Source organism: Dufourea novaeangliae, unplaced genomic scaffold (genome assembly GCF_001272555.1).
Source record: "Dufourea novaeangliae isolate 0120121106 unplaced genomic scaffold, ASM127255v1 scaffold96, whole genome shotgun sequence".
NCBI lineage: Eukaryota > Metazoa > Arthropoda > Insecta > Hymenoptera > Halictidae > Dufourea > Dufourea novaeangliae.
The window spans coordinates 1,055,940-1,081,499 of record NW_015373974.1 but is presented as its reverse complement, the minus strand read 5'-3'; the positions used below and the strand labels follow the sequence as shown (position 1 = coordinate 1,081,499).

The window sequence follows — 25,560 nt, the reverse complement described above, 5'->3', positions numbered from 1 at the left end:
ACGTCTACAAAATTATGTTCCAAAAAGTATTCCATGGACAGTCGACGTCGCCAGACGCCCTCAGTACACGGCCCTGGGCCAAAGTGTCCGCGTATCCCGCATCGAAGGCAGTCCTCTCGTCTCACGATGGGACGAAGTCGTCGGTGGTTTTTCCTTGATTTTCGCGTGCCCCACGAGTAAACTTAATCGTGTTCCACGAGCTATCGCCAATGTGAACAGCCAGTGTCCAGCCACGAAGGGGGCATCTTTTTTTCTCCCGAAAAACGATTCGTGGATAAAGCGATACGCGCCGAGACGTCGTCAGTGTGACGCTGGGCGGTGTCAGGTTAGGTTTCGAGGGTAAGTCGCAGTAGGGTTCATTGACTAGCCCCCGATAAACGCTTTTTATTTGCCCCTTTTATTGACCCCTATCGATCCCCCCACACTTTCCAAATAATCTATTAATCCAATTTCCTTTTTTTTTAAACTATGAATATTTACTGTAGTCAAATATTGTATGCTTTATATGATCTGCAAACTTCTATGTGGATGTGGAGAATGACTGATACGGTGTGTCCTAATATTTACTTGTTTATTCTCATGCTTCACGTGCTAACAGTCTTTCTTTTTTTAATTCGTCATGTGATTTAGCTTAGATTTAATAAGTGCTGTGACAGATGTAAATCTAATGGTAATCTGATGGAAATCTGATGTAAATCTGATAAAAATCTCACGTAAATCTGACGAGAAATTGATGGATTTACAATGGATTTTTAGTAACGTGAACGTTTTTACATTGTCGATTGTTAGGTTGTAAATAAATGGGGGATGAAGTTCTAATGGAAAATTAAGGGTGGAGTTTTGTAATCGAGTTCTTCGAGGTGGATGGTTCTCCGAGGGAAGTGGATACAGGAAGTTTATGGGCGGTATTCGAGGGGTGTTGGTATGGGTAGAAGAAGGGTGTTTACTCCGAGGGTGGAATGAATATAATTAGAGAGTATTTACATGGAGCGTTGTGTACACTCTGTTTAACGATTACTTTGCCTTTTCTGCGTTACAGTTTTCGATAATATCTGTTTCTTATCGTTTTCAACGATTTTATCTTATATAACGGTGTATAGATTAATTATTTATAATAATTCCGGAGGGGGTCTTGGTCGTTCATAAATAAAAGGGGTTGGTGTGTATAAATAAACAATGTTCATTGACTGTATAAATAAATAAACTGTCTGCCGTATAAATAACCGATGATTATCGATTTTTAACATTCGTATGACAATTTCAATATTTGCCATGCTTACGAAAATATCTGGAATATTAAATATACAATTTTCTTTACTTAGAGCAGTTTTGATATTTTTTTTTTTTTTAATTCGATACCTTGGAGAAATTTCCTGGTTGTTTGCGAGCGTCCAGTCGCGAAAGAATTCGATTGGGTAGTTTCTTCGGGAGTTGTAAAAGTTCCGTGGGGCTTCTGATAAAACTGGCGAAAGTTTCTCGTCACGTGTACTTTAACAAAGTTTCTTACCCCTGATGTTGGCTCTGGACACAAGGAGTCTCCGAGTTATACTCCCTGGGGCACACTCGATGGTCTAAAAGTCTAAAGTGTCCCGTTTTCAAGGTCCAGGGGATTCAACTTTTCTGTATCATCACTTGTTAATTTCCGTTGGTTGAATATTGCTACTTGTTCCCCCCCATTGCCTTATAGTCGTCAAATTTGATGGAAAACCAGACATCTTTCTTCACTTGCAAAATCATCAGACACTTTCCAATCCTGTATTTTGCAAATATAATAATTTAGGTGACTTCAGAATTCTAGGTGGTCATGTAGATATAATTAAAAATCCGGAATTTTCTCTAACTAAGAATAATTAGGAATTAACAACAATTTTTCTACCCTCCTTGTTACATTGTTTTACACACAGTAGATTAACGAGGCAAGCTTATGTATATTTAGCAGAGGGTTCACCTGAAAAACGTGTACCTTGTAAATATAATAGTATGCAGTTATAGTCACTGATATCTGACTGAAAGGCAGGCGTTTTCCTTGACTAGCAAACTTGACAGCAATTTTCTCACCTTTGGAACTTTATTTAACGCAAGAAAAAGAATGGGGATAGGCAGTAGATATCTTGAGAAAGTTATTTTTATTACACATACATATACTGTCAATACAATAATATAGTTGCATGACTATAAAATGTAAAAATTATATATTCACCTAACTTGATAATTTGTAGTCATCAAAGGTGGTTGAATATTTTTCCTAGTTTGATACTTTCAAAAAATTCTGTCGTTAGTATTTTATATTTTCCTTCGTTAGAAACTGTGTCGCAAAACCGAGGATGGAATTCTCGTTGCCTTTTTGACTGACGGCCGCGCGATCCTTTATTCCCTGTTTGGTACTTTGTCGTGCCGCCATTCTGTTGCGTTACCGAGTCGACGAAAAAATTCCCCAGAAATGGGTTAAACTCCGGAAAGCGAAAAGCTCAATCCGTCGCTTTGCGTCGCACTTTATTCCATTGTTACCGCTCGTGGAGTCGAGTTGCGTTCCTGTCTCGGGCCACTTGCGACGGATGAAGTTGCCAGTAATTAGATTCTTTTGTTCCGCCCTTAAACCGTGCTTTTCCCTCCACTCCCTTGGCCCTCATGTTTCGCCGACACAAACCATTCAGCCGCATGCTGCAACATTCCTATGGCAAACAAAGTTCACAATGTTTCAGGAAACGGTAGCGAAATTTTTCAACAATTATTTCTTATAATTATTAGAGTGCACTACAGATTTAACGAGGTTTGCTCGTTTACATTTTTCTGGTTGCAGTCAGCACTAGGAATGTGATTCTTCTAAATCATTCCATTCGCAATTTTTTCTATTTAATTTATTGTCTGTGTATAAACAGTTAATTTGTGCTCGCGACGTATTTATAGATAGTAACAGGCATAATTTTCTAATTTGTCATTTTTTTTATACGTATCTTCGATTTTTGTTGATTATGGGCTCGGTTCTGACATGGTCTCTCTGTCTGACTGTCAACTGCACTCGTTATAGTGTGACTATAATGGCCACTACCACTGCCATAGATGTGATTACCTTAGGTATGACTATCCTAGGAGTGACTTTCCTTGAATATGACTATCCCCTCGATGTGACTATTTCTTCGATATGTCTATCCCTAAATACGACTATCATAGGAAGTGTGATAAAGCGCGTCCATACAGAGAGAAAATAACACTTGGCTTCTAATTCCAAGTGCAGATTAATTATCCTTTGCTCAAAGAAATCGCAATCGGACAGTTAACAGATTTCGACACCGAAGCATGAAATGAACACACAGAAAATACTGTTAATGGCCCTCGAGTTAGAGTATCGGTTCATTCGACATGAAAGGTTCCGTAAACGTTTGCTTCGAGGGGCTCTCGACTGCTATAAGGGCTCGCCGGATATCCACTTGATAGTCAGAAGACCATGTAAACCAGCAAGTGATTTAAACGCCGGGGCCAAAGGGTCCGTTTTAACTCTTGTCACACTCACGTCTACGCTGATCGAAATTTCTATAAAATCATCTTCATTTTCATAGTATTTTCCAAATTCCACCAATTTTATTGCTCCATCGTGTTTTTGTATTTTCATTTTAAAAAATGGAGGTTACACGAAGTGTGAATATAGGAATAATGGATAACAATTGTTAATTTCAACTTTACTTATGTAAAAAGTGAATGACTTTATAGAAATTTCGCAGTTTGGTTCTGTTGAAATATATAGATTTTCTTTTTTAATTTACATATATACGTATTACGTGCCTGCATACGATGGTTACGCGTACATAGAATGCAACCATTCTTTCTCCGCCTTCCTCTTTATGCGCTCGATGGGGAATACAATAGCTGCAAATTAATCGACCCCAGCTGCCTCTGCGTCAAAGCTATTATACATGTTCTGAGGGGGGGAAAAAAATTGGAAACAGAGAACGAAACAATACCCCCGGTGATTCTTTTCGGTTCAATGAATTTGCTGAACGGTAATACCACAGTTGAAATTTTCGTGATACTTTTTTTCTATATTTTTGTTTTGCCTTTGACGCCTCTAAAAAAAACCTGTAAATTATTATAAATGCAATATTAATAGACACTAACAACAGTGGTCAGGGTATCCGACGGCTGGGTCAATTCTGATCCCCCATATTATTATATACAGAGGTTATTTTTATTAAACTTTCTACTACACCAAATAATTGTAAGATATAATAAATGATCGTGTACAAGTACGGGTCATCTTTGACCCGGTCATAGGATCCCAAGTGGTAAACTGTTTCATCCGTATAGTTAAAATAAAACAAGGGAATTGATAAAGCCAGGCTTCGGTTTAACGTTTATTGTGTTCAGGGATTTCTGCATGAACGGTCACAAAATTCCCCGATCCCGTTGCACCGATAAGGGGTTATCTAATCTCTGGAAAGGGTTGGCAAAAGAGTGCGGAGGGTTTGGCGTACAGGTGAGAGAGCGATATTTGTGTGTGCCATGCAACTCGCTCGTTAATCATACTTGCCAACTCTTTCTCTTCGACGAGGATGGAAAAGCAGCACGCGGAAATAAAAGCAAATCGTGTTTACCCGGCTGGAATTGTTTCACGTGGTGTTTTTTCTTTTTTTTTCGAGGCTGCGAAAAGGCCTGTGGTTCCCTTAGCGTTGAATTACAGTTGAATCTGAGGTACCCTTTATTTTTTTGCTTTGCTAATTACTTAAACTTTAATTGCTTAGCTCCCTTGGGTCGAATGTTGTCTAGGATTATTCTAATTTGGATAATTAAAAATGTGAAACGAAATTGTACTTTTCTTACCTGGCGGAATTTTATGTGTGGTTTTCTGAACTTGGTTTTGCCAGGGGTTTATTAACGTTTCTCCCAGGAATAATGGCGGGATATTAAAATGGCATTTAATTACGTGGAATCTGACCGTTGAAGATGGCTAATGAGCTCCATTTACGATGGAGAATTTATCCAATGATATATCTTCAGTTTGCGTCTGAACGTTTCATGTGGGATTAAATCAGAAGTTAGTTATTTGAATTTCTTTATGGACTGTGACGTGAAAAGGGAGGAACAGAATGGAGTGTCATTTCAATAGTATTATTCAGTTTTTCGTTGTGTAATACTATATATAATCACATGTATTTGGCGGTGTTGCTTATAATTGCAGCGATAATATTCGTTTAATGAATCTATCCCTATTGTTCAAAATAATTAATCACACTACCAGATCAATTATTCTCCACATTCAGTCTCAAATTTCCTCATTTATAAAAATAACGTACCATGTGTATAATAACTAAATTATTAACATTAGAATTACCGATAATAAACCTATTTACATGTATTTATTACTATGGGATTTTTAAACGTGAGAACTTTTTGAAAGTAATCAAATTTATAAATCAACTCTGTGGCTTGATTGCAAAAAGTACGTTCAAATAATTTCTGACACAAAAATTCTGCTGTTAAAATTTCTTTTCTAGATACAATTTGAAATTGTCGTTTTTTCTATACATGTATAGTATACAAATGTTTACAAACAATACTTACAGAATTAATTGCTCCATTTCATATTGCCATAAGAGTTGTAAAAGATCTGTGAAAATATATTGTTATTATTAGACTATGGATTTTTATGCAAAATGTCATTTTCCGAAGTGATCTACAAAGACTGGGCAAAAAAATTGAAAATTCTTCTTACAGGGATTTTAGTGGGATAGAAAAAAAATAAAAAATTTCTGAAACTTGATACAATTTTTATAATTTAGTGTCATGAGAAACCGCAGTCTAGATATTATAAATGTTTGCTAACCAGTAATTGTGACTGCTTTGGTAGTTCTAGTTTTAAATAAATGTTAACCTACGTTAATTTTATGCTTGCAATTTTTTTCAGAGAAGCCAAAGATAAATTTACAAAAATGGCGGGCTTAGCAGGCTGCGTCTCGACGATGGTCGACGACGAGGAACAGGAGGAGCTACGTTGCACAGGCAGTGACGTCGAGATCGAGGAGTACACGGACACGGAGGAGTCGCCATATGTTGCTTATCAAGCCACCGATAAGCTGTTCGATACGGACAGAGTGGCATGGCAAAAGTTCAGCTTCGTCGCCACCCTTCTGGCCGTTGTCGTGTCCATTACCTTTTTGATTATCGCCTATCCGCTTTATCTCGAAAGTGTCAGCACCGTTTCAAACGCGTATACAGGTAGACCTTGTGTTGAAAATAACTAGATAATGCTAATACTACTGGTTCAACGCTGCCATTTGTCACACCTTCGTGCAATATCTGTTACCTGTTAATACGGTAACTTTTGTTATCGTCACTATTTACACTTGATTGTCGTCTGGCCTTTCTTAGAAGCCTGTAAATACCGACTGATAACGAGTTATACATTTTTTTGTCATTTTATAATTATAGTATATGGAATGATCTGTGGATTAACTATGATATAGTCTATGAAATATTCTATGAAATATTGTATGGATTAACTATGGAATATTCTATAGAATATTCTATTGAATATTGTATAGAATACACTATGGAATATTATATGGAATATTGTATGGAATAACTATGAAATATTCTGTAGAATATTCTACGAAATTTTTTATGAAATAATTATGGGATATCCTATGGAAAATCTATGGCATATATATTGTGTGGAATAACTTTGGAATATTGTATGGTATACCTTTGGAATATTCTATAAAATAACCATGGAATTTTCTGAGCAATATTCCATGTAATACTCTGTGAAACATTCCATGTAATATTCTTTGATACCTCTAGAATTTGGCAGAATTGAAAGAATACCAATTGGTATTTTTCACAGAATATAATTTAATATAATTAATAGAACTATCAGCCCAGAATGTATATTACATATATAATACCCAGATAGCACATGACATCTTGAAGGCGGCGCCTTAGACCTAAAATAGCCGTAAAATGAACGTCTTCAAAGCGTCATATGCTATCTGGGTACAGTATAGTATGACAAATTAAAGTTCACTGTAAATTCCTATGGAACCACATTTATAGTTTCAATAATAATAAAAACTCTGAAACCCTTGCTCTTGATGGGTCTGGTAGTTCCAGTGTTGAAAACTGCTACTATTAATCCCTTTACACGCTTTTCAGGACTCCTCTTCACCGCCCTAAGTTCTACATGCATTCTGGGGATCATTTGCTTCGTTGCGGGACGAGTCTCGCCTCCGCCAGCACTGATTCCAAACAGCATGATAATCAAGATACCACGGTGCGCTCTGCTCAAAATAAGCTCTGTCTACGCCCTCTCCGGTATCCTGGTCACCCTCTGCTTGGACCAGAGCAGGGTGCTCTGTCACCTTCAAGATCCAATCAAAGGCATCACCCTGGTCTTCTCATTGGTCTACTATTTCTTCTTTTGTCGAAAAAGTAACTGCCCCAATTTTTCTATAAATTCCACTAAGAAATTATTTTCTACAAAAATTCTTCAGTCTCTGACCATCGTCAGTTGAAAGAATTGCTTCACTTTAATGCTACATCTCGAGAAAAGCTTTGCCAAGTGGTGTGTGTGTGTGTAATAGGAAACGTTTGTTTCAGTGATGAGCCTGCAACGGATCTTCTCGAGCACCACAATAATCGTCGGCTTGTTCATAAGCGTCGACTACGGTCTCTGCGACGAATTTCGCTGCAGAGGAAGAGAAGTCGCTCCTCATGCTGCCGCTGTTAGAGGATCCTGGGGCGTTAGGGCCATTTGGACGTTCGTATACGTCGGCGCTCTCGCTGCGTTCGCCATGTTCTTCACTCTACTGGAGGGCCATTACACCACCGAGGTTGGAACTAAAATCCAGTTAACAAAAATTCTGGATCTTTTACCATTCTAAATATTATAATATCTTCGTTCCTATGTAGTTGCTAAATGTTCCAAGAAATGAATATACAGAATATACTCTATAAGATTATTGTCCCGTCGCGAAGCCGAGGTCGGGACAATAATCGTTAGGAGTCTGTAGTTACTTTTTACATTAATTGACTATTACTTGTTTTTGAAAATTACTACAGGAACGACCTTCCATTTTTCCTCATATTGACCATTTTATGGTACTTCACTTGTTCCAGCAACAGAATATGTGTCAAATAATGGCCAGCCAGCAGAACTCGTTCCTATACACTGTGTCGCGTCTAGTGTCGTCAAGGGACATTAGACGGCGTGGATCAGAAGAGGAAGGGGGTAGACTCCTGCACGTGACAGATCCGGACCCCACCATCAAGCCAAAGCACATTCCAAAGCCACCTATACTGGAGACCCTTTTCTACATTCATTTAATTGCATTCTTCGCAATATTGACTATGTGCTGGGTGGACACGTTGCCAGGGATAGGCAGGGTGAGTTATTTGGAGGAATCCTGTTTTATGATGGAGTGCCTTTCTCAATGACTATGACCAGTATCTTTGTCGAATACTATGATAACTACCTTTTTTGAAAAGGATAAGTGTGTTTGCAAAAGATTATGGTATGTACCTTTTCCAAAGACTACGATAACTACCTTTGTCGAAGACTATAACTGTCCTCTTTGAAGACTGATAGATACCTTTGTCAAAAAGTATATCACTATGAAAATTTCATTTCTTTTTAGGGCCTGTCACCAGTGGAGCTCTACCGTATGGTGGATCGTGGGCTGACCTGCCACTTCAAGACCACTGAATCCTGTTCGAGCATTGCCAATCATGGTTGGACATTCCTGATAGCATACACAATATTCTCCATCTCTGCACTGAACTTCCTGTCGATGAGTGAAAGCGCTGTGTTCACTGTTGCAACAGCCACTGTCTCCCTTCCACTGTCCGGTATATGGTGGAGCATTTATAAGATGGATATCGGGGTCCATGGTGGTGAGTCCCTGACAATTCCAAAGCATCCTTGCGCATCAAAAATCAATATTTAGTTAAGGACTTGTACTTGTTCCAATGTATAAGTGGAATTCAGTGAGAAATTTCTCCAGGTTTCATGACATGGTCCCCAGGCGTCACAGGAGAGCTGATCTGTGCTCTCCTAGGCCTGCCAGTTGTTCTTCTTGGATTGGGTCTTCTAGTCAGATCCCACTTCAGGGACACCCAGCCGTGTTATCTGACAATATAGCCACCTGACGTAGAATAGCAGCCATCGGAGAGATGAGTTTCTAGCATAGAAGAACCATTTTTACAATCTTGGTGTTATACCTCTCCTGAAGATTCTTATGAACCAACATCATCGGTGGATACCCAGAGTTAAATCCTGGAGCTTCAACCTCTTAACATCCATATTGGAACTACCTTCAATCAGATGTCAATGTTTTATAGAATATTAAGAAACAAAAAAGATGATTGAACTGTGACAAAGCTTCAGGATATAATCTCTGTTGAAATACGTTCAGGGATGATTGTAGTTGACTGGGAGCTAACCTAATTAATTTAGTGTTACAAGCCATTGGGTCAGACACACTGTCTGAGCATCTAGTCAAGAGAAACAAATCGACGAAACTCTGGTTGGCTCTCGTCGACGAAGCTTCATCTGAAAAACTTTCCTGCATAGTTGTGATAGCGAGATAGGTGAGGTGGATCGCGGGGTTTGGGGCGTCAGACGGGTGGGGGATACAATAATATTGATTATCTTCATGCACACGAAATAGATTTTAAAAAAAGGGGGGGCGGAGAAGAAAGGAGAACGCGATCGATGTTTCCTATATATTGCCAGCGCGTGCATCGTTCCGTCTAGCCACCAACCGTTATTGCCGATTTATATTTTATTTTGATAAACGAGATATATTTCATATTTTCGAGACCGTTCAGTGTTACACATGTTGTACTATTATGAGATAGAGAACGTTGAGTGTGAGCGTGCCTGAGATTGAGAGAGAGAAATATAGAGCGATGAAATATTAGAGAATATTTTGTACGCTGTCAGAGATGTCTCTCCTACCTTCCTTGAATTATGCAAAGAAACTCATGACATACCTTGATTAATAGAATCAATTAGACTACAGCTTCTTTCTGCTAAGACGTGTGTGTGTGTGTGCAGTCTTTTTACTATTTATTTGAATGACTTTTAAGTAACTGGTCCATAGAACGTACTTTAGTGGAACGTCATCTAGAATAAGGTTATATACATTTTGGTAGAAACCTAGAAATGTTTCTGGAACGTTATGCTTTATAGTTGATTGTATAATTCAGTGATATACATTATATGAATGGGAGATGATTGGAACTCCTGGCTTTAAGTCCCATACCCTGCTGTGTGGTAGAGAACCTACTATCCAAATTTTTTTTTTCCTTTTTTTTTTTTTTTTTTTTTTTTTTAAGCAGACATGAATTACCCTAGACTCAAAACTTCTGGAGAGTAGTGTGCATTATGTGTGATGCTTTACTAACCGGTCAGCTCAGTTTCAGCAGTTTGTAGTTAGAAAGCTTGTCGCTGCGTAGTTTGTTGTGTGAAATGTGTTCGTGGGTGCTGCTGAAACTTGAGTTCTGCTTTGCTTTGGTTTCCTGGTTGCTGTATGTCTCTGTGATATACATTCAACTATGGCAGACATGGTCCAGGAACAATCTTTCCCTCAATCGAGTACTTAATCTATATCTTACCTAATAGAAATACGGTAGAGTTTTACTGAATTGATGTTGATCTTACTTACCATAATATCAATCAATACGATTTTAATTAATAGAACGTTACTTAGCAGAGCCATAAGCAATAAAATTTTAATCGGTGGTAGATTAATCGATAGGTTCTCTAAGCAGAAGATTTTAATTGTTACAGTAATACTTAAACCTTAAGTAATGGAATTTTAATTAGCTGAATAATACTTAATGCAATGAAATTTTAATCAGTAAACCATGAATCTTAATGGAACCCTCACACGTCTTAATCTCAAATCTGTCAATTCTTGATTTTTCCATCCAGCACGAATAGATCCAATCCAGATCATCGAGTCACGTAATAGATCTCCAAGTAGAGTAAAATCGTTTCTCCACTTCTCACATTTCTACTCCTCCTTCTCCCCGGACTGACACAGTCCCAGAAAAAAAAATTAAAGTAATCAAAAGTTCAAACACGGCTCAGCGTAAAAATGAACGAAACGAAAAAGAAACGTGTGTGATTCGTGCCAAAATGATACTCGATCGTAGATTGTAAGTTACTCTCAGCTCTCATATATGATATAATCGTAAATAAATGTTAACACGTGTCAAACGCGCGACGTAGAATTGTTGTTGGGTCGTGGGGGGTTACGTAATAGACATTTTTTGGGGAAGGGACCTAAGGTCCCGCTTAGGCAGAAAAAACACTTGTTGGTAATCGCGTCGAGTCACATATATGTATATTCTATTCGAAAAAACGCTATATATACACATAAATACGTCCACGAATGTTTTTTACGACGATTATGAACTTTCCATGTGACCATCTAGCGGCCACGACGGAGAAAAACAATAACGAAAACGTGTACTACCGCTGTTACTACAGTATAGCCTCAGTATATAGTATATATATAATCGTATTTACTATTGTACTTAAAAAAAAAGACACTGTTTCAACTTGTAGGGAGATTTTTCGAAACTAATCGGGGATTTTAAAGTTTTGTATAAAACAATACAAGATAAAAAAGCGAACAACCGGTGTATTTTATACTTCAGTTACTTAAATATCGCGTAACGGTATACAATTTATTTATATATTTTTTATTCAAATATCGGGTACTAGTATTCAATTTATTTATATACTGCGTAACGTTATTTAATATACTTGTATATCTTGTATTTAAATATCGCGTAACGGTCTTTAATATATTTCTGTATTTTTTCTTTAAAATATACGCAACCGTATTCAAGTTTATTCATTTTTTTTTCTTTTTTTTTTTTCCTCTTTATTTTCAATCTGTCGCGTGGCTGGTCACCCCACCAAGGCTCGTCCGACGTTGTTTAACAGAATGTTATTAGCTCTCGCGCTTGTTGTTATTGCCGGACGGGTCGCTAAAATGAACCACCATTTCACGTACGGTGCTACTAAAAAATCATTGAACACCTGAAGCGACACAGCATGTATTAGGGACCGTTTCGTGGTCCTCAAATTCCGCTTCTGATGGCAATTTATTTTTCTATTTGGAGCCTTGGGGGGAAATGGACCTTGTCTGTCTCAACTGTAACGGCTGGACCGTTTATTATTTATTTTTCTATTGTATTTTTATTTCGGTCGCTCCTTGTACTTATTCTATATAATTTCGCATGCTTGGACGGTTCGGCCGGATTACACGTCGAAATATTTTTATAAATGTGAGATCGTACCGCGGTCTCCAGACGTATTATTACATATTTAGGTTTTAAGGCGTAGGGACGCGCGATCGCTTGTGCGGAAGCATCACGCGGTGTATCTTTCAGATAGACGCTTTATAATACACCTGACCTACTATTTACCAGCGATCAGCAGTGCCGTGTTATGTATTTGTATCGGGCGTCTTCCGCAACAGTAGGTCTCGCTGTTGTGCTATTTCTTGTTTCTTTTTTTTTATTATTATTATTATTATTGTCGACGGGCACATCACTAGGTACAGTTGAACAAGTTTTTATAAGTAAATCGTATGAAGTTTCATGTGACATATATGTACCAAAGTCGAAAACGAAATTGTATAAATTAATTGGAATGTGTTTTAATGATACCAATGTGTTCTGTTTCATTTATACAATTTTGTAACATAAATTAAATACCAAGTGTTTTGAATACCTAGCATTTTAAATACCAAGTACTTTAAATAGTAAGTGTTTTGAATACCGAGTATTTTAAACACCAAGTATTTATTTTATATAATAACAAATAAATTGTAGATATAAATACAGATATGGTATATGTCGCATATATCATATCTGATTTATATGGATACATAGAAACATATATGTGCCATAGAAACGTATAGAAATTAAATATATAAAATAATGTTTATATATTTAATTTTTGTTGATATAAATTGCAACTGTACTGTGTAGGTTGTTAGATTAGGGTAGCTCTCGTGTAGCGAACAATTTCTTCTTGTTTTTTTTTTATATAATTGTTAACTCAGACGTAAGTCGATGTTGGCGGTACATATATGTGTGAGTGATAAACTAGCTCAAAGTAAGTCGTCCATGAATGAAGAATACCTCATTGTAGCGGAAACAATGAAAATTGAACAAACAAAACATAGGAAAAAAACAGATAATGTAAAACGAGAGGGCCGGTATTTGGATTCGTAATTACGCTCAATATACTTAACTGTACTCGACTATTATGTACCGGGATTATAAATGTGTTAATACGTACATATATATATATATATATACTTATATAAAAAAAAACGTCAAGTGTGTCTTAATTAGAACTCATTTGCCTACAACGTACTCGTGAAGTAACAAGACCCATTAAGCCACAGGATATCAAAGAGCATACCAACTTAATTAAGCAACGAGCACTTGAAACTTGGACGCGGAGCCAGGAACGTGATAAGTACACCTGAAGTGTCTACGAATCTTTTTTCGTCACCGACATGAATAAAATTCTTCGTCAGCAGTACGAAAGACCCTTATTTTCACTTTTTGCTGCAATTTTTATTAAATATTTTTATAAAATATATTCAAATATTTCAGTTAAGAAAATAATTTAAATATATTAGGTAGGTAAATAAATAATATCACTATACTCTATACTAAATATTACATAAATATTTATACTCATTTCTACATAGTAAATTTGATAAATTTTCAATTGAATAATGTATACAATTTATAATTTTGCAATATATTGTGCTAATTATACTTTTCCTTAGAGCTTCAGAGCCAGAAACTTAGCTGTCCTCTGCTCCTTCCCTATCCTATCAGACAGTTTTCGTCCACCTATAGTGACGTCATCGTATCTGACCTGGTGAAGTGTCTCAAAATTCAACGTCTCAGCGATTCGTTGACTGAAACTCGACACAAACGCGCCGAAAATAACCTTCGGTACCACTTCCTCATTCACAATACCATCATCCAGTGCATTTTTCTTCATGGTCCCATTCAATAATCCTTTGCCCAATTCGATGCACTTTTTCACCATCAGGGAACCAATGCCTCTACCTTGGTGTCTTGGACTTGTGCCCACATAGAACAGTTCCATCGCTCCATCCACGTTGTACCTCTCAAAAACGTCAACACTGCTCTCCAGCTGCAATTAAAAATGATTTTTTTCAAAAAATTCCTAAATTCGAATCACTTGGTGTCGTTATGTTTAATGGATCAGAAGAGTTCAGAGCACCGAATTTTTCAAAAAAAGTTTTAAAATTTGTATTATTGAAGAACAATTGTCGTCATTGTGCTTGATGGAACAGAGCATCAAAAACTTTCCGGAAATTGTAAACATTGATTAATCTGTTCACTCCACTATCAATCACATATCTCCCCTGATAACTGTTCAACATCTTCGATACTATCTACTGAATTCACAATCGATACAATTTTTGTTTTAAATAACTCACTGAAACAAATTCCTTAGAATCAATTTTGTTTGACCCTTTTTAACACGAACTTGATTATTAAAGGGTATTTAAGGGGATTAAAAGTGCCCTTAGACCGATTTGAAGAAATTGAATGTTTACTGGATATGGAAATGTTTAAAATCGTATAATATACTTTTACTTAATAAAGGAACTATTTGGTGGACAAAATAATTCGTAAGATAAAACTTTGTGAAATATCGTTACAAAGCGATACATATTCAGTAGATAATATTTACTTCACTACTTTCCTGCTTCTATAGCATCCAACTTTAAAAACTCAGTTTTCACAGTTTAAAAACTGATGGAGCTAAAGCACAAACTACAGCGACGAATTGTTAATTATTAAGGCAAAGAAAACAGCCATTTGTTAACAAGGCTAGTAAACGACAATTGGATTAATTCAGTCCAATAACCGTGGTACTACTTACGTCATCGAGAAACTTGACGAGATCCAGGCACGGTTGCTTCTTCAGGTTCTTCTCAATGAATGCAGCCAGCTGATCCTCGACGCCTTCCCTTGGTTTCGCCTTCAATCACGTGGAAAAACCGTACACGTAAAATCACAGAGAAAGTCTGGGTAGGTCGCTGAAATAGGAAAACAAGTGGCAAAAACGACTTGCATGGATCTTGTTGAAGGCGACAGCAGCCAGTTGATCGGTCTCCTTATCCACGGCGATTATTGTCACGCCGTCTTTCACTATTTCCCTGAAGAGCAGACGCATCTGTTCTGGAGCACCTGGCTCGTCCAGCATCCCCAGCGCAATGGCGACTGGCTCCTGCTTCATGGTCTCTGTTTGGAGCATCAGAGCCTCTTGGATCTTGTCCTGGGTCAGTAACTTGTACTCCAAGTCACATGCATTCTGAGACATGGCTGGGTACCTTGAAGCTAATTGGTAATTAGGAGTGGAAATTCTTATCAATTGCAATAACTGATTATCAGGCTGAAGTTAATTGAATTTTTTTTAATTATTTTGCAGTAGCTATGTTCTGGCAGTGGGAGAAGAAGTCATCCAATATTGGTTGTCCAGTATTAGTAGTTACCAGTACTTCGTGGTAGTATAGTAGTAGTACTTAATAATACTCCTGGTAATCGTTACTACCAGGTACCAATAATTTTTCATTTGGTAGCCCAGTATTAGTAGTTACTAGTAGTTTCTACTAATCTAGTATAAGTACTTACTAAAACTTCTATTAGTAATTACTACCAAAAACTAAGAATTTATCTAATTTTCCTTGAATGCTAATTATTGGAAACAGAAATTTATATAAGTTAATTCCCAGTAATTATTGTCGAATGGAATGTAATGAAATTTTTGTAGTCATTGCACAGTTGCGAATTTCAGATGATATTACCTATTATAAATCACCCAAAATTGATCAATCTAGTAGTTACTCGTAGGTACCAAGTAATTTTTATCTAATCTTTCCTAAATGGGTTCCTATTATATATGATACTAATCTATCCATGACGTTATTTGTTTCAGATTGGCAGTTACCTTTCATTGTCCACCGATGAAGTATTATGAATGATGGCCACGTGACAATTTACTCTCGATTAATTCAATCGTGCTGCGTTTGGGTCGGGAGTGCTGTCACACGCGTGCTTGCTCGATTGCACAATGAAGCTAGATTCGAAGCTGGTTATTGCACGCAGCTCGCACTCCGTTTCTGCCTTCGTTCACGCAAGCCAGTGTCTCTGGTTCGATAGCTGCACTTCCTCTGCATCTGGTGCATGTTAGGAAACAAACAGCGTTATCTGCGCTCTAACACAATTAAACGAAGTTCGTGTTTGCAGCTTCTCGGTAATTGGAACGTCAGAATTATTCCTATGACTCTGTTGGGGGATCATAAATCCAGGCAGTGGCGGACTGGATCTAAAAATTTGTATTGCCTAATGACAAGGGGGCCCACAAAAAGGCGACTATACAAGGAGAGCCTGGAAAAATCATTTTTTGCTTTTTAGAAAATAATGATGAAGCGCAAGTTTTAGTTGCATATAGTAATAATATCACTTGTCAAGCTACTAAAATGTTATTACCATTTTTAACGTATTGCCTAATGTTCAAGGGGGCCCACTTAAAAGTCCATTTTACAATGGGGTCTCAATAAAGGATTTTATATTACTTTTGTTCAGAAAATAATAATAAAATATAAATTCTAGTTGCATAAAGAATATCAATTTTCAAGCTATTAAGAGATCGTTAACATTTTTAACATATTGTCTAATTTTCAAGCGGGTCCACTTACCATCTGGCAAGCTGACACCCTGGCCAGTCTGTCATTGTTTCCAGGAGTTTCAGAAAGCAAGACAATATCTATGTACATGAAAAAATAATCTGTTTATTCACATTCATACCTTACAGTATCTCAAGTGCTAAAATAGCTTCCACACTGATCAGATACAAGGACGTATACATTACTGTTCGAGGAGTGTAGATAAATAGGAAACAATTTCGAACATGTACAGTGGATACAAGAAATAGAGTAAATTCTCGATAACTCGTCGGTAAGATCTTCTCGTTACATGCTTCTGTTTCATCTCCCACTACTTGGGAATTCCATACTGGAGACTAAAATTCTATTCATGAAATGACAATTTAAAAAGCGCAGAAATCGTGTCCCTTTGCAATAACTGCTCCAAAGCGATCCCGAGTTAGGAGCATTAATCGAAGATTCACTGTATTCACACTATCTTGAACTTCTATGACGTCACATTAATCTCAGTTCCGTGTGAAAATAATTAGTTTATGCACTTACAAACATTAGACACGTTTACGCTAATACAGTGGCGGACTGGACAGGGTGGCAATTGAGCCCCGTCCAACAAAAATATTACCTAAAAAATATGCATCTATTCCATAAAAATTTAAATCCACTTCTTGCCTATTATTTTTAGAAAAATTGATTTATTTCTCATAAAATTAATTGACAGCTTTATAATTACATATGACCGTCCCTTTTTCCTATTTTTAGACTCAGTCCGCCACTAAATAAACAAATCAAAAATTATCTTGAAGATATCTTGATCTTATGATCTAATTTTACAGTCTTTTGGCTGTCAGAAGACAGTCAAGATGTTCATCACCTATCCTCTCGCCGAAGGTCTTCCCAGCAAAATGGAACTCCTTGTAACTGACCCTGGCCAGACTTTCGAAACCACACTTCATAGCGATCTTTTGCGAATAATTGGACGTCATAATGGCTGACACAATAGTAGGTATAGCAGTCAGATTTTCTATAATTTTCTCCCCATCGATCACCACTGGTGTTTTAACAGACTTCCCTCTTTTCAGCTCCTTGGCCATTTCGAAGGACGAGGACACCAATAACTCTCCTATTCTCCGTTTCTGCATGCCTGGAAGCGTAGCCAGGAACATGATCTCGAAGATACAAGTGGCGTTGTAGTGTTTGAAGAGGTCTATCCTGGAATCCACGCTGATCATAAAGTCCACTAGGCCCTTGGACGACTTGAACTTGCAGTTTTCACTGAACACCTCGAATGCACCCTTTTCTGAGGGATTTTTGAGTACCTGACACAAAAAATAAGTACCTTTTTTTACCTTACATATTTAGTTCTATCTCCACTATTTTCTAAACTGAGGTCACAGTTTACGAAGTTCAACCCTTTCAGACCTGAACCTTCTTTTGAGAGTAATAAATATTTTTTTTAACTTTTAATGCGATATATAAATAAGATAAAGAACTATTAAAAGTGTTAAATATTATTAATTTAAATATGAAACTTTTAATAATTCCTTCTCTTATTTATATATCGCATTAATAGTTTCAACAAAATTTTGTTATACTCTTAACAATATAATTGATAAAGAGACAACACTTCGTTTACGTTGACCATTTCGTTCACTGAAGAAGAAATCGTAAAATATGACCAATTTTCAGGGCTTACGAGGCGACGATTTATTTTCTGTTTTTTTTTTTCAGGGTACCTGGATCTTGTTGAAGGCTATTCCAATCACTTCTCCAGTGGCGACGTCGATAGCTACTACACTGACACCGTCTTTGGCAGCGTCTAGACAGAGTTCTTCTAACTCTTCAGAGGCCCCTACTTCCGAGGTCAGATCCACGCCTTTGCAGACGTTTTCGTTGACGAAGAAGCTCTTTCTGATGACGTTCAGAGCACCTTCTAGGGTGTCCTCAGTCAGGGACTCGAACTCTATGGCTCCGTCCTCTATGGAGCCCCAGGGCCTGTACGATGGCATTCTCTTCTTGATCCTGGAAGAGATATTAAACATAAATCTTCGTAATTTACAGTGTTTAAAAATAAGTGTTCAAGCATCCTTTAAAAAAGAACAACTTTAAAATTGGACCAAGTGACTTGTTTCTTTTTAAGTTAGAACGATTAGTTTATTAAATGTTGTGTAAGAATATTTTTTAAAGTGGTAATTGGGAGGAATTGCGAAGGAAATAGTAAAGTTGGCTGTTTACAAGTTTGTTATCTAAAACGGTAATGAAACTTTAAAAAATACATTCGAAGATTTATGTTAGTTATATACATGCTGAAACATTTATGTAAGAATCTTTAGTTTTACTACAGTTGTAATGTGAAAGTCGCGAAGAACTGCGATTTTCAACATTTTTAACCTTTGTATCTCACAACAAGGTCAACAGGTTTCTACGATATTGTCAGCATACATAATAACTGACATAAATCTAAGAGATACATTTATTAAATTTTCATTACAAGATAAAAAAAGTTGTAAAAACCTTTACTATTTTCTTCGCTATTCCGATTAATTGTAACTTTTTCAAAAATTTGTTCACATATCATTTAGTAAACTTCTGACTTCATAGAAAAACGCCAGTCACTTGGTCCGATTTTTAAAAAATTGTTCTAATTTAAAGTGTGTACGAATACTTTTTTTACACAGTGCATATTGAAATTAAGTGAATGAAACTTTGTGGTTCAGAGTACTTGTGAATTTATACCTCATTGCTGCTGGGATATCGTGATGTGCTGACAGTTAGATAGCTACTGACTATCATCAGGCAGTCAACGGAGAACGTACTGACTCCCACCTATCTACCAAGCAATTCTACTGAACGCGTGTGTGTGTTAGTTAGAACTGATACAACGTATCAAGAACATAAACAAATTGATGTAAAGCAATTTATTACTAATCAGCAGTGTCTGAAGGTAGTGATCCCATCGCTCTCATTAATCGTTTTATCCACTGCATTTCTATCATACTTACTTGATTTTCTGCGTACGTAATATGATATATGTATGGAAAGTTATAATTTCTATTTTATTTCGTGATTATTCCGAGGTAATGAAAAATATGTTTCATTCATGAACAAATAAGGAATTGGCCATTTTTGGAGTAATATTTTGAATTTTCTTGTAAGTTGAATATGTTACAGTCTAACATGCGTCGAAGGATTTTTAAAAAATTTTTAAATTGTTGATTTTACAGCTGAACCTTTTTTCAATAAATTATAACTGTTGAACTGATCGAAATGACTTTTGTGGGTGCTTAAAGTGGAGATATAAGAGAACCTAGTAAAAATAATTTCAGTGAAACAGAAATATTTTTAACTATTTATTTTACAGTTGCTTTAAAGAAATGCAATTTTTTAATAGCTGGGCAATATTGAAAACTTCGAAAAAAAGTCAGGATATACTTCTATTTGTACTCTTTATGGACAAATTTTAAAAAAATAGGTCACTTCAGAATCGGCAATATAAAAATTAATTGAAGGTGCTTCGACGCAGTGTTAACTTCGATTAATTTTCACATAGCCAATTTTGGAGTGACTATATTTCTTAAAATTTAATCATACAAAGGACAAATAGGACAATTGCAAATACTATTATTATAAAATTTCATTTCCTTAAAACAACTGTAAAATAAGCAGTTAAAAAATACTTTTTTTCATTGAAATAATTTTTATTAGGTTGTCTCATGTCATTTCGATCAGTTTATTAGATTAACAATCATAATTTATTCAGCAAAGTTTGACACTATAGTTTAAGCAGCTATAAAGACAATTTTCTAAATTATCAAAAGTCCTTCGAGATTTGTTTATATACCACTAAAGACTATAATAAATCCAGTTTACAACAAAATTCGAAATGTTAGTGTAGAAAGTGTCTGATTCCGCGTGGAATGACCTGAATACGAGTGAATTCCATGGGGTCGATTGGACTTATTGTGCGGGCTAACAATCGGGCGAAGATAGCGGCACAGTTGTATAAAGAGCGGTAAAACGAGAAACGTGATATATGGCGTGCACAAGTCAGTGAACCACGTGGCTGCGAATCTGCAAGGCCACGGTAGCTAGAGAAGGGCGACGCATATACATATGTATATCGATAAATTTAGTATGCTTTCGCGCAGGTTGTCCAGGAGGCCACTAGGTCGGTGTAACGCTAATTCCATTCTAATTGACTAATGACATTAATTGAATTGCAATTGCCCATGCATATATGTATACAAATGGTGTTCTTATAAACATGAGAATGCAGATAGAAATTTATTTCTTGTGCTAACTGTCTTGTTACATTGATAGTAACGTATGAGAATTATTAAGATTCATTAAACTCTTCGTTTTACTGGATTTTGCTTGTTAAAATTTGTTATAAATGCATGAACATCCACAGTCTAGTTATTACTAATGTAATCAAATTTTACAGAATTTAAGATTCCGTACAATGTTAATTTTGAAATATTCGTGCCTAAAATTAGGGATTTCCATAATCTTCCACTGACAAGTAATATCAATATTAAAGGTGAATATTTTTGAATGTAACAAAAAAAAAAAATAGCTCTGTCTGGATTTCAACACGAGTCAAAAGATTGGTAGTCAACTATGCTGTTGCTATGCCATTATTACTATTGACGAATGATTGCTGTTAGTAATATTTAAACTGCACTGACGGTTTTTCCTAAACTTTTACCTCAATTTTCATAAAACTGAATGCCTATATTCGACTCATGTTCTACTATAGTTTTTCATACATATTTATACAAACTTTTAGAAATCGGTGTGGGACACATCTGGACCTCTCCTTGACAAACGTCGAAACATTAACGACAATAAACATCAATCACTTTTCATGCAGTTTGACGTTTCGCTGCAGATAAACTTAACACCACTCAATTTAGATAAGACACATAGGAATGCTAACACTATTAATCCTATTATACTCAAACTTGTCCACACTTATTTACAAAAAAAAACGAAAATCACTTCTTAATTATCTTCGACTATATTTCATCGTAATATTGTCTGCTTCGAAGAAAAAAATATAAATCTGGAGGAATTTCGAAATTACTGGAACTGAACCCAGATACCACACAACGCCCAATAACGCCTTGAGGACGGCTTAATGGCGTCTCAGGTCTAAAATAGCCATAAAACAGGCGTCTTCAAGGCGTTATGTGCTATCTGGGAAGCGTCCAGTTCCCAGTACTAGATTACTACACACATATTCCGTAGATTCTAGGAAGCTTAGTCGTTGATAATTGATCGATAATACTTGTCAAGCCACAACTGTCAAACCTAGCAGACGAAAACAATCCCTTCTAACAAACTACATATCTATCCCAGATAGCACACAACGCCCAATGACGCCTTCAAGACGCCTTAGACCTAAAATGGGCGTCTTGAAGACGTCGTGTGCTATTTGGGAATTGATCGTGAATTATTGGAAAATATTACTTACAACGATTCCCCTTTATTTAACTGAAAACTGTCGTGGATATCGTGACCGACTGAAATGGAATTATGTTCTAGAGGAACAATCGAACGATTTGCAATATGAAACCGAGATATCCCGCCACGCAACTCTATTTATCCTCCTTTGTCGTACAATAGAAGACTCTCCTTTCAGTCCTCGGGGGACTCCTGTTGTCACACTGCGGCCAGGTGCTTCCCGTGATTGCAGAGTAATACAGAGCGGTAGATCATGTTTGGTTAAGTGCAAATGTTCCTATGACAACGACAAATCCATTGGTCTAGCGCGATGAATCAGGCTGCGCGACGAGAAATACCGTGTCATAGAAATTGTACTATTTTCGATCTATGACATAACGGCGGCGTAGTGTCGTCGAGTGGCAGAAGTCCAGACTTCTGAGAAGTGAAGTTGAACTTATAGTCGAAACAGAAGTTAGGAATTATCTGGTTTATGTAAAATTATAGAACAAGTATATTGTTATTCACTATCGAAATAAATGTTTATTCGATTTTTGCAAATTTCTTCATTTTTTCTAAAGATGAAGGAAATAATGTAAAAATATTCAATAGGAGTTAGGAATAATCTGATTTACTGTTGAATTATACTTTTTTTTATTAACGAACAATTATATTTTTGTTCACTACCGAAATGTTTCTAATACCAGGAATGTCTGATCGATTTTTGTAAACTTCTTAATTCTTTGTAAAGATGAGGGACACAATGTAAAAATATTCAACAGGAGTTAGGAATAATCTGATTTACTGTAGAATTATAGACTTTATTTTTCTTTTTTTTTAGTGAACAATTACATTTTTATTCACTACTTAAATGTTTCCAATGACAGAATTGTTTCTTACTTTATTCTAAAGCTCCAGGGCCATTAGGGATACAGTATTATGCGGAGCAGTGTCTTGATAAATGGGCCTTCCAGAATCGTCCTTGTACTCGAGTAGATCCACCTCAAAGACAGACTCGAGTCCCACTTTTTGAATTGCCTTCTTCGAGAAGATAGACGTGCATATTCCAAAAACGAATCCACTATCCTGAAAAGTGTTTCTCGCAAAAGTTACTCCTTCTTTCATTAGACCTGTCGCGATGCCCATTTTACGATAATTCCTATCCACTGCCACCGCATAGAACTCCACGGCTGCGTTAGCATTCGGGAAATTCAGGTGCAACTCTGCTTTTTCCTCGATCTCGGAGAAACAATCGAAATACTGTTTCATTAATTTCGTGACAGGTGGATTATCGTTGAACACTTCGTCGACTCCACCAGGTCTGTCATTCGATTTCAAATTTCGACTGACGATCATCAGATTCGCGCCAATTATCTTCTTCGTTGATTTATCTAGAGCTAGCAGACAAGGTGAAAATTCGAATATCGTCTTTATCAGCCGTTCGTGATCGTTCCACATCTCATTCAGATCGTCCTCTGTTAGAGAATTATTATTTTTTATGCTGTTCAGCACAGTCTCTTCTTTATCGAAATTTTCACGAAGAAACGATAAGATCTCCGATAGATCGGACGGTTTCGCCCACTCGATCATGTATATATCATTTGATCCCATAATTTACGATCACAAAAACGTTCGTTTATCTTGGTTGGTCTGTTCCCTATTTATAGTAAAACAGAATTTTACTTTACCATCACTTGATATTGTGTGGTATTGATGCAATTTTTTATGAGAGTGGTGTACACTCCTTGGACCTATTATGTCACCTGTCACTATCTTCTTAAGATACTGATATTCGCAAGGTTTAGATCATCCCACGCAGAGGCACACAGTTTATGTACATATTTAGCTTTGGTTGTGGTGTCACATCTGGTCACATCACCTGGGCCATTGAAAAATCCATAGGACTTGTGTGTGAAATCTTGGAATCAGGCCTAAGTGGTAGGAAATCACGCTTGGTCCCTGATTGGTCGACTCCGCGTGCGTACGCGACCGTGGCGCGTTCATTGATGGCCGATACAAATTAGAATTCCTCTCTGAAAATATTCTAAGATTTAATATTAGTTAGGCACTTTCTTCGATTACCATAAACCTCAACATATACCTTGAAGTGGATAAAAAAATATTGTTAATTGCCACGGGGGCCTAAAATAATTCAGAATAATAGGAATTCAAAAATAATTACTATATCAGTACTAGAAAATAAAAATATTATATCAAGACATTGATAGAACTGCTGGAACTAAAGGAGGTGGATACAGAAGCTCTGAAAATTCTTTATTTATTACAATATAAACATTTGCTAGCTTATGATTTCAATCTAAATGATTAATTCAAGTTTAATACAGGACCTCTGATACTAAAAGGTAATACATATACCTCGACATTCAGTGGACAAACCAAACCCACAATGTGCAATAAGATAGGGAGAATTGTTATTTAGAAGATTTATTGGCACAGTGTGATGGAGAGATGGTACCACAGACGTGGTATAGAATAGAAGTGCCGTTTTACGGGAAGTATCATCGTTCTGAAATACCGATCGAGGAAAAAATCAGAGATTTTGTGCTGCCCCCTACATTATGAGAACGGTTAGTTCAGGAATTATATTTAATCCACTCGAGATGAACTAGTCGAACTTCCACAGTGTTAAAATTAATGAATTTATTTCAATCATAGGAAATGAAGGAAGGAAATCAATTTAACAAAACAGTCAAATATACAGGGTGTTCTTACATTTAGCCTTAAAATATTCTAAGTTTCATGGGAGATAGAACATTCACCAAAAATATTCAATCTTACATTCATTCTTAGAATTAGCAAAATAAATTTTAAGTTCGCAGCCATTAGCTCGGTATTTAATTCGGTTTACAATACTCTACCGCATATAATACCGATTACCCAGGTCTCACCACGAGGAGGTTGCTGCGAGTGGAGACCCAAAGAAAGCTAGATGGAACCCAATCCCATCTATGTAACCGTAGTTACATCGATGGAATCATTTGTTTCATCTACCTCCCTTTTTACAAAGTCTTACAAATAATTTAAAGGTAACTAAAATTTAGACGCTTTAATGTTTATTTCCCTCGGCGGATGGCTTCTTTCTTGAGTCTACCTGAAAATAAATGAAGATCCCACGGCGGATGATCGATGTCTTCTTTCTTGAACTTATATTAGACTCACTATCGACTTAACTTAACTTACAATTAACGCATTTAGCTGTATACCGAGAAATTATTACATAGAAAAAGAGGGCATATTCTCTGAAGGAGAATATGTTTCAAAGAGTCGATGCTCTCGGAAGGAGAGCACCGATTCTCTCTGAGGCAAAGTGTGACTCGAATCGACGCGTACCGTGAGTAAAGCCCCTAGTGGTCGGCCC

The 25,560-nt window shown here is 36.6% G+C and overlaps 4 protein-coding genes across 4 annotated transcripts; 1 reads left to right on the top strand and 3 right to left on the bottom strand.

Annotated features, from left to right (window-relative positions):
• Positions 1–242: 242 nt before the first annotated feature.
• LOC107187042 lies at positions 243–9,145 on the top strand. The gene is made up of 7 exons (XM_015575038.1): positions 243–339; positions 5,900–6,210; positions 7,147–7,422; positions 7,591–7,823; positions 8,110–8,376; positions 8,628–8,883; positions 8,994–9,145. The coding sequence occupies exons 2-7, from the start codon at positions 5,925–5,927 to the stop codon at positions 9,128–9,130; spliced, it is 1,455 nt and encodes a 484-aa protein (XP_015430524.1). The 5' UTR covers positions 243–339; positions 5,900–5,924; the 3' UTR covers positions 9,131–9,145.
• A 4,668-nt stretch (positions 9,146–13,813) lies between these two features.
• Positions 13,814–16,232, bottom strand: LOC107187046. Its single transcript, XM_015575041.1, has 4 exons — positions 16,022–16,232; positions 15,146–15,411; positions 14,954–15,052; positions 13,814–14,194 (listed from the first exon to the last, which is right to left on the bottom strand). Exons 1-4 carry the CDS (start codon positions 16,026–16,028, stop codon positions 13,814–13,816), a joined length of 753 nt encoding a protein of 250 aa, XP_015430527.1. The 5' UTR covers positions 16,029–16,232.
• Positions 16,233–17,509: 1,277 nt separating this feature from the next.
• LOC107187051 lies at positions 17,510–19,503 on the bottom strand. Its single transcript, XM_015575047.1, has 3 exons — positions 19,473–19,503; positions 18,473–18,758; positions 17,510–18,055 (listed from the first exon to the last, which is right to left on the bottom strand). Exons 1-3 carry the CDS (start codon positions 19,475–19,477, stop codon positions 17,567–17,569), a joined length of 780 nt encoding a protein of 259 aa, XP_015430533.1. The 5' UTR covers positions 19,478–19,503; the 3' UTR covers positions 17,510–17,566.
• Positions 19,504–23,087: 3,584 nt separating this feature from the next.
• LOC107187062 lies at positions 23,088–23,792 on the bottom strand. Its single transcript, XM_015575057.1, has one exon. The coding sequence runs from the start codon at positions 23,790–23,792 to the stop codon at positions 23,088–23,090; it is 705 nt and encodes a 234-aa protein (XP_015430543.1).
• Positions 23,793–25,560: the final 1,768 nt, after the last annotated feature.